The sequence below is a fragment of the Panthera tigris genome, chromosome D3 (genome assembly GCF_018350195.1).
Source record: "Panthera tigris isolate Pti1 chromosome D3, P.tigris_Pti1_mat1.1, whole genome shotgun sequence".
In the NCBI taxonomy this organism is placed as follows: Eukaryota; Metazoa; Chordata; class Mammalia; order Carnivora; family Felidae; genus Panthera; species Panthera tigris.
In genome coordinates this window covers 66,348,457-66,362,009 of record NC_056671.1, presented here as the reverse complement: position 1 = coordinate 66,362,009, position 13,553 = coordinate 66,348,457, and the positions used below count along the sequence as shown (strand labels likewise).

General features: G+C 54.0%; 1 protein-coding gene across 2 annotated transcripts in view; it reads left to right on the top strand.

The window, feature by feature from the left end:
* The window catches only part of LOXHD1 (lipoxygenase homology PLAT domains 1), a 162,658-nt gene extending 150,973 nt beyond the window's left edge, over positions 1-11,685 (top strand). For both annotated transcript variants that reach the window (XM_042962467.1, XM_042962466.1), the window contains 3 exons: positions 4,228-4,360; positions 5,684-5,842; positions 10,800-11,685. In XM_042962467.1, the coding sequence (XP_042818401.1) occupies positions 4,228-4,360; positions 5,684-5,842; positions 10,800-11,280 (773 nt within the window). In that variant the 3' untranslated portion in view covers positions 11,281-11,685. The remainder of the gene's footprint in view (positions 1-4,227; positions 4,361-5,683; positions 5,843-10,799) is intronic.
* Positions 11,686-13,553: the final 1,868 nt, after the last annotated feature.

Here is a 13,553-nt window from a genome sequence, read left to right as displayed (position 1 = left end):
GGAGATTGCAGAGGGGAGGCGGCACTTGCGTTAGTTCCGGAAGGATGTTACAGACTGGAGATTGGACGGCAAGGGCACGGAGCCCGGGAGCCGGCCTGGATGACTGGTCTTTACTGAGAGGCTGTGGAGGGCAGAGGGGCACCCTCTAGGAGTCCACAGAGGGACAGACTGCCACACCTGTGTCCTCAGACTGGAGGGTCATCCTGGGGAGAGCCACGGACACAGCCGGAGCCAAACATCCCAATCTTCAGCTACCTTTATTTAACCATTTGGCAAAGATTTACTGAGCACCTACTAAGTGCCACAGCCTATTCTGAGTTCTGGGACACACCAGTGGATAAAACAAAGACCCTGCCCTTGTGGCACTTACTCTCAGTGTCTGTGACCCCTGGGGCGCCTCTGAGCACTCAGCTTGTGAGAACAACACCCTCTCATACTCAAACAGCTTCATATGCGCAACGCACTCTACACCTCTGTTCTCATTAGATCCTCACAGTCCTACTTCCACCCCGTGAGCTAGATAGGGTACAAATTCACACCTCTATCCCATGGGTAAGGAAAACAAAAACCCAGAAAGGCGAAGTGACACATCTAAGGCCCATTCACAGCTGGTACAACCCAGGTGACCTGATTCTTAGACCGGGGCTCGCTGCACCACTGCTGGCTGCCTTGTCTTTATTGGGCCTGGCTGCTACTCCAGATGGGTCGATTGCCCCACCTGCCTCGGCCCCCTGTTCCCTACCTTCACCTCCAACTCCCGTTAGCAGCTCCAGAAGCTGCTCCCAGCCCTCTTCAAGCACCTGCCTCTACAGATGACTCCAATGCGCAGCAGAGCTGAAAGCCATTGGCAGCCTTTAAATAACACTGACATCTGGGTCCTATTCCCAAATTCTGTTGCGATTAATCCGGAGTAAGGCCTGGGCAATAGGATTACCTGCTCATGCGTGCACACACACACGCATGCACACTTGCACATGTGCCCACATGGTCACGCTCACGCGCGTGCACACATACACCCTTGGGAGGACAAAATAGATCTGTCTCGCTGGGCCGTCCTCCAGCAGGACCGGTGCTTCCCTCTTTACAGCCCTTCCCCTCCCTGTTCTCCCTCCCTTGACACCTTTAGGGCTGCTCAGTCAGCCTTCTCTGCAACATTTCCAGCCCAAATATAGTCCATTTTGATGGCCAGCTCCCCAGGGGGTGGGGGACTTCACCGCATCACCGGGCAGCTCTGGAAGATGCTAGAAAATCCATCTTTATACTCACGTTCTTGAAGCTTCCATTCTTTGGCAGTCCCAGTGGAGTCAAACAGAAAATTTCAGGAGCGGCCAGGACTCGTGGCTGTGTGTGCCTGAACCCCAAACCTAAGCTGGCTCCAGCAGAGAGGAAGCGTGTTGTTTCCCAGAACTCCAAGGCTCGGGCGGAGCTGGTTTCCACTTGGCTGTCTCCAGAGGCTCCAGTCATTTCAGTACATCCCCGTCTCCCCTTTCGTCTCGGCTCTGCTTCTTCCTGTGCATCGTGGGAAGACGGCCACTGGGAGCCCCAGCCCCACAGCCTTCTTAACAGCCTCAGTGGAAGGGGAGAGTGTCTCCCACGGGAAGATTCTGACTGGCCATGCAAGCCACACTGCAGGAGCTCCTTAGAGTGAAGACACTCCTGACACTGTGAGGTGGGCAAGGTGATCTGGAGCAGGAAGTTCCGGAAGCCCACTGCCATCCTGCTGGCACTCCACAGCGTCATGTGCCCCTGCAGTTCTTGCCTCGGGACGAACACCTGTTTATCCAGCACCTGCCCACATGATGGGGGGCCCTCGACTATTTGCTCATCTCCCGCTGCAGATGCCATGCCCAGAGCAAGATTTCAAGGGTGGTCTGCTCTCCTCTCTCCTGTCTTGCCACTTGAACTACACTCGTGCCCCAAGAGCCTGTGGTGGCTTTGCTGGCGGCCCCTCAGTGCTGGTGACTCACACGATGGCTGCTGAGCCCCTCTCTCCAGCTGAGCTTGTCCTGTGGGTGTGCTGGCCTCACGGATGACCTTACACTGATCCCCACTAGCCTGGGCTCCCCACTGCCCCCACTCTTTCAGGTCCCTAATGCTCCTCTGTCCGTTTCCCCCCAGCAACATAGACACGAAGTTGAGAATCACGCCTTCCACATTTGTATCAAGCTGTCGATGAAATACTGGGAAAGAGGGCAAGGTGAACTACACTCATTGAAACTTCTTCTCCTCAAAAGACCGCAGATGCCCCTGGCAACATTTGTTCCTAATCTCTCTAAACGTCTTTGCTGATGTACCTTAACCCAGGACCATCAGGGAAGAATGGTCTGTTTGCACTCCATCCGCATTGGTTCTCAAATCTCAGACTTGAGTTCACCTAGTGAGCCCGTGGGTTCCTAGCGCCCCTGCCTCCTCCCCTAGGCGCTGACAAACCACGTCCTCAACAAAGCCCAGGACCCACTTTGAACTCACGGGTATTGGGTTTGCAGAACTCACCCCGCCCTCTGTGGGGAAAGCGTGAGACCTGACCGTGGCTCGGCCATCGGTCGGCCCCAGCCTCCTGGGCTGGGGTCTATACGGACCCACAGAGCCCCACCTTCTTCAGGAGTTCTGTGCTGTCCGTGGCTCTCCTGCCCTCTCGTCGGTGACCTGCCTCTTTGTCAGGATTGCTTCCACACGTCTCAGCAGCACGGACTGTCCTGGAGAGAAGCCGCCAGGGCAGAAGGGCTAGCGATTCACTGAGCTACAGACACAGCGGCGCCTCGTCTCCCTTGTCTGTATCACGTCCCTGGGAGAGCCGTGCGGAAAGAGCTGTCCTGTGCATCCAGAGTCCCAACCCCTCAACGAGTCCTTTACTGTGGCAAGAGCCATATGCACAGGGGACACTCTGACCGACATTGGTTGTGTCCCGTGTGCCAGCTCCGAGTCTGGCCTGGTCCCTTGGGAGTGGGAGCTGGGTCCCGTGAACTCCCATCCCCTCCCCCCTCAGTCTTTGCCTGCGCTCCTCCCTCTGCCTAGAACCTCCTTTCATCTTCCGCAGACGGTAATCCTGGCTCCATCTTCAAGCACAAGCTCAAACGCGACCTCCTTCCTGAAGCTTCCTGTGGCCCAACCATTCATTCATTCACTCCACAAATACTTATTGAGTTCCTGCATGCCAGGCACTGTTCTGGGCACTTGGGATCTATCAGTGAGCAAAACGAAGGCCCCTGCCCCCCTGGAGCTCACATTCAGGTGGGAGGGGGAGTACAGGAAACAATAAAATAAGCAGCAAACCACATAGCATGTTAGGAGGTAGCAGGTGATAAAGAGAATGTCATGGAGCCCCTTAAGGCCACCCGGGGGCGCTGGGGGCAGGCGAGTTGCCATCTTAGGGTGGGTGGGGCGATCTCCACGAGCAAAGTGAGAGAAGTTGGAAGCACTCCAGGGGAACAGTCACCCCAGGGCTCCAGGGACAGCAGGGGGGCAGAGGGGCCGAGTGGGGGGGGGGGAAGGGGGAGAGCAAATGCAAGGAGACAGAGCTGGGAGAGGTAATGGGCAGCTCATTTGTCCTCTCACCTGGAGCTACTTCAGCCCCTTGTTGCAAGGTTAGCACATCCTTTGTTGCAAGGTTAGCACATCCCATCTGTGGCCTGTGGTAGTCAGTGTGTGCCTGGGGCTGCAGGTGGAGCTCTAGGGCCCCCCCCCAACCCCGAGTCTAGCCCCATCCTGACCCTTAGCACCGACATAACAAATGTTGCTGAGTGAATGCAGACATGCTCAAAAGAGGCGCAGGGGAGGGGTGCGGTGGTGCTGGGTGCGACTCGGCCTTGAGACACGGCAGAACCTGACTGCATGTGGATAGGGCTCAGGGCTCTCCTGGAGTCTGGACTGCCTGTAGCTTCCCCCTCACTTCTCCCTCTCTGCCCTCTTTCTGCACAGGCTCTCCGTTTTGCATCTCGGAGTGGGGGGGTGCTGTCTATTCCTGAGAGCCAGGCCCCAGCACCTGTCCCAAAAAACTCCCCACCCCCTGCTTCCTGGTGTTTCACTCCCAGTGGCTCCATGGTCACCAGGCAGAGTGGCTGCTCTATAAATAAAAGACATGCTTATGGTGGCCAGACTGAGGCAGGTTTTTGTTGTAGTGCCTCCTTGTGGGGACTCCAGCCTATCCCCAGGCTGTGGTCTAAGATCAGATGGAGGACAGAGAAGCTGCTTCCCCCAGCTGACCTTCTCCCACCTTCTCCGCTGCAGCCTACGAGATCGTCATAGAAACGGGCAACGGAGGCGAAACCAGGGAGAACGTCTGGCTCATCCTGGAGGGCAGGAAGAACCGATCCAAAGAGTTTCTCGTGGAAAATTCTTCCCGACAGCGGGCCTTTAGGAAGTAGGAAGAGGGGGTTCCCACTGGGGAGTGAGGGGGGTGGGGTGGGTAAGAGAGGGACCCCCCAAATCAACCCCGTTGGTGGGTGCCCTAAGTATGCAAATGGGCCTAAACTGCAAGCACTTAATTGAGTACCTACTTTGTGCCAATCCTATGCGAACTCCTACGGATGGATGAAACAGGAGATTTATAAAAGGGAAAGGGGGAGATTGCCACGCAAAGAGAGGCCAGTATAAGAGAGGAGAATTTAATTATTCCAACCACTAAAAGGAGAGGATAATTCTGTAACCAGACAGAGGTGCCAATATCACCACCGTGGCAATCCTACTACAATATATCAATATATTAAAGTAGCACATCGTACACCCTACATTTACGCAGGTTTGTGTCAAATATATTTCAGTTTTAAAAAGTTAATGGACAGCTACAGCAAACATTAGTAATTAATTAATTAAAGAGAGCCCGCTGTGCGGCAGGACCAGGAATCATTGCGGACCCCATCCAAGTCCGTGCAGAGCGCACAGTCTAGTCTGCAAGAGAGCCGTGTAAGACAGCACAGACTGAGTTCTACTTAGGAGGAGGAAGGGAGGAGAGAGCCTGTTAGGTGCTTTGTACGAAAATCAAAATCAGGTCTCGGGAAAAGGTGCTTCTCACCCCTCCCGGTTGACAGGCACAGCCGGGAAACCTCAACTTCTCCACACCAGAGCCACCCCTGAACTTCCCAGATGCCCACTTCATTTCCCCGCTCCCCCAGAACTGCTTACAGAAGTCTCCCCCTCCTGTGACCCACTGCACCTTGCATTTGAACTCCCTCTGCATCGGGATGAAGTATGAGCTCCTTAGACTGGCACCCGCAGACCACCACAGATGGCCGCACCCCACCTTTTCCATGGCTGCTTCCCTGACTGGACCCCAACTGCAGCCGAGCCAACACGCCCCCCACAGATGCCTCCTTGCCCTCAGTCCCCATCCCGTGACTTCGCCAAGTCAAGTCCACCTCAGGGACCTCTTCCCTCCCTCCCTTTGCTGTGCTCTCTGAATCCCCACCACCCTCCTCAGCCTAACCCTCAGGGCCTCGCCCTCCTCCCACCTCTGTCTGCTTCGTGATGTTACCACCCCCTCCTGCTGGGACCAGGCTGTGGTTGTCTTGTTCCAGAATGACACTGAACCCCTCCAAGAATGCAGGGCTGACATCAGGTCATGGTTGCCATCCTATCCCTCCTCCTTAGACCAGTGCCTGGAATGCAATAGGCTTTCAATAAAGGCTCACTTCCTACAGTGGACATCAGCATCTCTTATTAGAGGCCATGCTTTTGTGTCCTGCAGGGGGACGACGGACACATTCGAGTTTGACAGCGTCTACTTGGGGGACATTGCCTCCCTCTGCGTGGGCCATCTCGCCAGGGAGGACCGGTTCATCCCCAAGAGAGAGCTGGTCTGGCACGTCAAGACCATCACCATCACCGAGATGGAGTTCGGCAACGTGTATGTACCGTGCCTCCACCCCTCGCCCAGGAAGGGCTGCTCCCTCCGCACAGAGGGATGGGGCTAGACCACGGGCAAGACACCAGGACCCAGGGAGCTGTCCCCTTCGAGGCCACCTTGTTAAGGAAACTTACAAGATAGGGAGGAAAAGGCAGCCGTACTGTTTTGGAGCTTTCTGAGCCATAGGCCTACCCTCAGAGGCAGGGACTCGACCAGATGAATTTGAGGGCTCCAGCCTTTTAATCCAGGGACGCTTCCTTGGAAGAAGTAAGCCAAATAAGACCAGACAGCGGACGCTTCCCTTCCCTCCCCCTCCCATCACTGTGCGATGACAAAGAAATACAGCTTTGAAGCCTGATGCTTCCACTGGCACAGTGAAAGCCCTGCCATCCTTGTGGGCAGAGTGGGGATCAGAGCCCAACTGGAGTAATCCCATGGCCCACCTGCCTCTGAGGACCCCGGATAAGGAGCTTTGCATTTCCCCCACCAGGGCCTTCTGGAGACTCAGGCATTTCTGAAGGATTAAGGGTTTTAGTTACCTGGGTAACAGTCCACAGCCATCAGTTTTTCTAATTAAAACCACTTGGTTACCACATTGGATGCCAGAAAGAGCCCCGAGGCCCTGGAAGGCAGGAACAACAGTGTGAAGGCACCGGGAGAGGAGGAAGGGGAAGCCGAGGGCAGTGCTTGCCTCTGGGAGGCTAGACCCGAGGAGTGAGTGACAGGTGACACGTGCAGCTCCCGGGGCCAGCCTGCCACTGCTCGCTGGGTCACCCCCCAGAGCTGCTGTCACCCGCTCCCCGAGCTGGCCCTGCCCCTGGCGACGCCTTCACGGTGAGCACAGCAGACCGGTGCAGGCTCAACCCGGGCAGCTCCCTCGGCTGCCCTCTCTGGCCTCAGGAGCTCAAGTCGCTCAAAGCAGTGTCTGTCCACGCTCCACCTGTGACAGTAGGCTCCCTGGGATGCCCAAGCTTCCCCTTTGGGAATCGGTCAGGAAGGGTTCTGACTTGTAAACTTCTGTCTTGACCAACTCAGGCTGCCATATCAAAATCCCACAGACCGGGTGGCTCCAATAGCAGACCTCTTTTTCTCGCAGTTTTGGAGGCTGGAAGTCAGAGGTCAGGGACCCAGCATGGTTGGGTGCTGGTGAGGCCTTTCTCCCTGGCTTGCCGAGTCGTCATGGCAGAGAGAGAGAGAGAGTGTGTGTTATCCATTGCTCTTTTAGTGAAAAACCAGCCGGTTACAGTAAATCCTGCCAGACTTGCTGGTCCTGGCTGCCTGGAGCGATTACTGATGGAGACGAGAGCTGAGACATAGAGGCCCAGAGGAGTTACCACCTCACCCAGCAAGTCGAGCCTGGGCAGAACCCCTTCTGCAACCCAGCACTGCCTGCCAACCACATCGAGTATTGCTACCGATACCACACCTCTGCAAGCCCCACCCCCCCCAAAAAACCAAACGGTACAAGAAAATACAATATAATACAGTGCAACATTATGCAATAATAAGAAATAGTCTTCCCTCGAGTTAGCTTTAAACCAGCCATGGTGGCTGTAAGAAAGACACAGAGCCAAAGATCTCAGCACCACCAAGCACCTTCCAGTCTCAGAAGAAAGGGGAAATACAAGCTCAGCCCGGGAGCTTCCTAACCCACAGTCCTGGGGCCGAGTTGTAGAATTTCTCATCCAGGGAAAGAAACCACCATTCCCACACCCTCAAAAGAGGGTGGCCTTTTGTCAGTATGTCACTAGGCCTGGAGGGGGAGGAAGGGATGTCCGTGGAGTGGGGGCTCTGCCCAAAGGGAAAGGGGTGCAGAGAGTCCAGACCCCGGATACTAGAACTGTCACCAAGTCAGCTGTGTGGCCTCAGGCGGTAACCCGTCACCTCTCTGTGCTGTCTCCCTCCGTGAAGAGAGCTGGATGTTCACTGGAGTCTGGCGCCGGGGGAAGGACGACAGGGGTCCAGCTCAGGGAGCTCTCGGAGGTCATAGTGCACCGGCCTGTGCAGGTCTCGAGCTTGGTTCCTTCCTGATGGATGGCATACATGCGTCCACAGTTCCTTTCCAGCCACCACATTAACCGTACCGTTCGGACTTCCAGGAGTTACAAATGAATTTAATCTCACTCTCCTGTAAACACAGGAGTCTCCAGTTTTCATCTTTCAGCCGGTTCCAGTTGTGACTCCTCCTTAGGGTGTGCCGTACCTTCTAAGGTTCTCCTTTGCGCTGAGATCCTCCGGATTCGATGGAAGGCCACACCCAGGGGCTTTCGTTTCTTTCTTTCTTTCTTTTTTTAACCAAATATAACTTCATTGTTTTATCTCAATACCATATATAATACCCAGCCATTATAAAAATTCAAATAATACAAATCGTCTTTTAAGTAAAACTTCCCAAAAGCCCTACCCATCAGAGACAGCCACCATGAGTGTTTGGTGACCCCGCTCTCTCTGACACTTTTCTAACATCTCACAAACGCTGTTCACAGAAGTGTGATCCTATTTACATGTTTTTCAAATATATTTAATTTTTCATTTGTTATTTTTTGCTTTTGTCATTAGTCTTTCTGATGTCCCTACCCTCCTTTCCAGTGGGTCCACACCTAGAGTCATGACCCCCACGGAGCCCTAGGGTCCCACATCTTGGTGATCTTATATGTATGAGAAACGTTTTCCTTATGGGTCTACTAGGGAATATTTTTCAGCCATTAAAAATAATGAATTAAATATGTACCAGATGACTTGGAGCGATTCCCGGGAAAAGCAAGATATGGGAAAACACATATTATATGATGCCATTTTGTAAAGGGAACACTGACATCCCACATATGTCTGTGTCTGTGTGGGTCTGTGCATGGTTGGGTGAAATGGAAGGAAATCTGGCAAGATACACCCGCAACTGTTCCATGGGTTATCTGAGGTAAAGGTGGGATGTGGAAGTGGAAAGGAAGGAGGGAAAAAGGAGAGAGAGCCAAGCGAAAAGGGGAAGAAGAGTGTATTTAGAAAAACACGCATGTGATCACATGATTTGTGCATTTATAGAGAATTATGTATATCAGTCAGCATTTGCATAAAGAAATACATTTTTAAAGAACGTCTAAACAAAGACTGAAGTTATATCCCCCTCTGAGAAAGTGTGGTATGTAACAACAATCCGAATTTATCAAGTGATGAACTGGGGGAAGAGAAATCTCAAAACAGAATATGGATTTCCTGCCAGTGTCTTTCCGTGGTTGTCTCCTCAGGTGGCGAGGCAGGCTGGCTCTGGGCCCGCTCTGGCTCACCTTGGGCAGTGACTTAGTTTCCCCTTCTGTGAAATGGGAGGATGATGCCTGAAGCTCCGGGTTGTCATGGGAGCCGACGAGATGCAAGGGTGCAAAGCCCCGGGTTGGCACTGAGGAAGCAAGCAGGAAATCCTGCTTTTTTTGCGGTTATGGATTTTCATCTAAAAGGGGTCTGATTTTGCACCACTGGGGACGCCCTTTTAGGGATGCATTCCTGAAGTCATCAGTCAGTGCCAGGACAGCTTATTTCCAAAGCTGTTAAAATATTAGCAGTTGGGAGTGGGAAGAAACCATAGCAGTTGTTCAGTACAAACCTCTAGCATTGCCAATGGGAAAATCAAGGTCTGGGTAGGAGACGTGGCTTGCCCAAGGTCACAAGAGTAGCAAGTGGCAGGGCTGGCGTAGACCCGAGGCCCCCTTGCACTCCATGCAGCATTTTCCCACTGTGCCTCCTGACTTCCTCCCTTGTAATTAATTATTAGACTAACTACCATTACCCAGAGGGTAAAATTGGGGGTGTGGAGGGTGGGGATAGAGAGGGGACATTTTGGTCCAAGACCATTTCTTGGCCCTATACTTGCTTCTGCTTATGGCTGCTTCAGTAGAGGATTTTCTCTTACCCCTTGCACCCCTCAGACCATGAGCACGTGCATGTACGTGTTTTCACACACGCACACACGTGCATGCGTGCACACACACACTCATACTTTAACTCAGTCCAGTGTGAGGGATTTGGGACGTTTCCACTTGGCTTTGCCTGGATCCCGCAGCTGTCCCTGAAGGTGAGAATACCAGGTACAAACATTCATCAGTCCCTTTGAAAGAGCAAGGGGACCAGCACGGTTGGCACGGAGTGAGCTTAGTTAGACAAGGCCAGGTGCTCGGTCAGAAAGGCAAACGGCAGGCAGAGGGTCCAACCACATAGGGTCTTGCAGCCCTTGGTAAGGTGGTGATTTTTACTTAATCTAAGAAGCCATTGGAAGGTTCTGAACAGAGGAATTACATTCTTGGACTTACATGTCCACGGGGTCACTTGGCTGCTGTGGAAAGAATGGACCACAGATAGCAGAAGCAGGGAGACCAGCTAGGAGGCCGATCTAGGAGGGAGGAGGTGGTGGTGACTTGGACCAGACGAGTGGCAGGACAGATAGTGAAATACTGCATACTTTTTCAAGTGGCTGATTCTGGACCTATTTTAAAGGTGGGATTTGCTGGTAGATTTGATGTGGAGTGGGGGGGGGGGATGGAAATGAAAGAATCAAGGAGACACTGGAAGGGTAGAGATGCCTCTCGCCGTGGATTCTAACACAAACAAGACCCCATCCTCATATTTTTTTAAAAATTTTTTTAACATTTATTTATTTTTGAGACAGGGAGAGACAGAGCATGAACAGGGGAGGGTGAGAGAGAGGGAGACACAGAATCTGAAGCAGGCTCCAGGCTCAGAGCCCGATGCGGGGCTAGAACTCACGGACTGAGAGATCATGACCTGAGCCGAAGTCGGCCGCTTAACCGACTGAGCCTACCCAGGCGCCCCCCCCATCCTCATATTTTAATGCAGACATTTCCGACCCCATCTCCTGCCACCTGGAGAAGGGATCATTCATGGCCCAGGGGGCCCGGGGGAGGGTGAGAGCCTTGGCTGGTGTCCACTGAGCCTCCTCTGTCCCTGCTAGGTACTTCTTCAACTGTGACTGCCTCATCCCCCTCAAGAGGAAGAGGAAGTACTTCAAGGTGTTCGAGGTCACCAAGACGACCGAAAGCTTTGCCAGCAAGGTCCAGAGCCTGGTGCCGGTCAAGTACGAGGTCATTGTGACGACGGGCTACGAGCCAGGTGCAGGCACCGACGCCAATGTCTTCGTGACCATCTTCGGGGCCAACGGGGACACGGGCAAGCGGGAGCTGAAGCAGAAAATGCGTAACCTCTTCGAGCGGGGCAGCACCGACCGCTTCTTCCTGGAGACGCTAGAGCTGGGCGAGCTGCGCAAGGTGCGGGTGGAGCACGACAGCAGCGGCTACTACTCGGGCTGGCTGGTGGAGAAGGTGGAAGTCACCAACACCAGCACCGGAGTGGCCACCATCTTTAACTGCGGCCGGTGGCTGGACAAGAAGCGGGGCGACGGGCTCACCTGGAGAGACCTCTTCCCTTCCGTCTGAGGGGCCGGAGGCTCTCGATCCCCCCGTCTCGCCGAGGTGCGCCTGACCACAGCCTGCTGCCTCCACCTTGGCTTTCAGCAGGCCTTTCTCAGAGCCTCCCGGGGCCGGGACTGGGCGCCAGAAGGGTGGCATGGGTGGCGCGGTGGCCCGGAACTTCACGGTTCTCCGGAGGCCGCTGCAGGGGACTCCTTGTGGGCCCCGCCCCTCCTCAGTCCCCTGGACCTACAGGAATCGATCAACGCGTGTCGGAATCCCTGGCTGCACAAAAATAACTTTCTGCGCTTTCTTTTCCAGTGACAGCAGTGGCCAGGCTGAGACTTGCCAAGTGTAGATGGGAAACTGGGGCTTCACCCAGGGGATAGAAGTGGGGAAGAGGAGGCCGTCGAGGTGGTGTATTTGAAAAGAAAACTAATTAACACGTTTTTCCCCCCAAAGCTGGGCTAATTAAATTTTTTACTGACCACACCCCACGAAGAGCTCATCTTGGCATCTGCTCACGAAGAAATGCATCCTTTCCCCCAGTTTCAATGATGCCAGTGGCAAACAGAGAAAAGCAGCAGGAGGAAGTGTTTTAGCCCTGGCGGGGGGTGGTTTATAAGCCTGCAAAAAGGTACGTGATTCTGTCCATCATTTATGGGAAACTCTGTGCCAGGTGCCCACTGGTTGTTCTAACCTGTGAGAACACAGTTGAGACCCACAGACCTGAACAGAAGGTGATGGCGCTGCGGGGGGGGGGGGGGGGGGGAGACAGAGAGGGACACAAAATAAAGGTGCAGTCTCTGCCTTCCAAGGGATATGACCTTGATGACGAGGCTGCAGGAGAAACACACACACACCCTCCCTCGTGGGCAGTCACGAAGGGATCTGCAATGAAAGATCCTTGCAAGGCAGCAAGAGCGCCTCAGGTCTCAGCACCTGACTTCTGATTTTCCTGCCGAAGCAGGACTGAGTGGAAAGGAAGTCTTCCTATAGGAGGGCACCCCCCCACCCCCGTCACCCTGTGTCTTGTAGCCTAGACAGGTGTAAATTCTTATCGAGGCTGATGGGTCTAAAGCAAGTTCCAGGAGCTCCCAGAGACACTTGGAGAAAGGCTGAGTTTGCAAGCGCTGGCTCAGAGGCAGCCAGAGAGCTTGGGTGAGCTTGGGCACATTATTTCATCTCCTGGGGCCTCAGTTTCCTCACTTGTCCAACAGGGACAATGATAGTAGCTACTGCATACGTCGTCATATGGACTAAATGAGTTAATCTGCGGGCAGTTTTAATTCAGCACCTGCACTGAAGGGTATGTCCATCATGTTGAACAAGTGGGCCTCCGGGGAGCTGGGGTGGTGGGGGTGGGGGAGAAGTAATCATGAAACACCTTTATTTGTATCTTTTTCCGTGGAACTGGCCTCCGCCCAGCCCCCACCTCCCCAGCACCCTCATGCCTCCGATGAACACTTAGCCAGGCCTCGGCTCTTCTGAACTCTCTTAGTCGTAAAAAGTGCAACCACCACCTTAAAAGTCACAAAGCCCATTACAGTTGTGCAATTTAAATGTCTGGCTCTGGGGGTGCCTGGGAGGCTCAGTCGGTTGAGCGTCAGGTCATGATCTCGCGGTTCGTGAGTTCGAGCCCGGCGTCGAGCTCTGTGCTGACAGCTCGGAGCCTGAAGCCTGCTTTGAGTTCTGTGTCTCCCTCTCTCTCTGCCCCTCCCCCACTCACACTCTGTCTCTCTCTTGAAAATAAATGAATATTAAAAAATAATAAATGTCTGGCTTTGATGTAAAGGCCAAAGTCAGGCTCAAAATTCATCTTCTGCCATTCCCCAACTCAGTGCTATCACAGGGGGACCAGAAGTGAAGGAGAAGGACACGCGTGTGTGTGCACACGAGTGCAACTGTGTGTGCAGGTACGTGTGTCCACACGTGTGGGTGCATGGGGGCGCCCCTCCCCCACCTTGCACTGTCACTCCTGCCCCCCTCTTGCTGACCACGGGTTCCGATCCCTTGGAGAAGGAAGGAAGGGAAGGATGCCTACAGGGGTTCTTTCTCCGTGCTTCAGCCTCCACCTGCCTTGTTTTTAGGACCTAAGACACCCAGATAGTTCCCGCGGCATCCTTTGCTCTGACGAACTCTGGGCATTCAGGCCACTCATCTCTGCTACCAGTGGCCAGCCAGCCCATCCTTCATCCCTACGGTTTCTGTGGATGGGGCAGGATGCTATGCCTTCAAGCGAGGTGGACACATCCCCTCTCCGGGTAGCCCTGTGGAAGTCGCGGTCAGCAGCGTTGGGT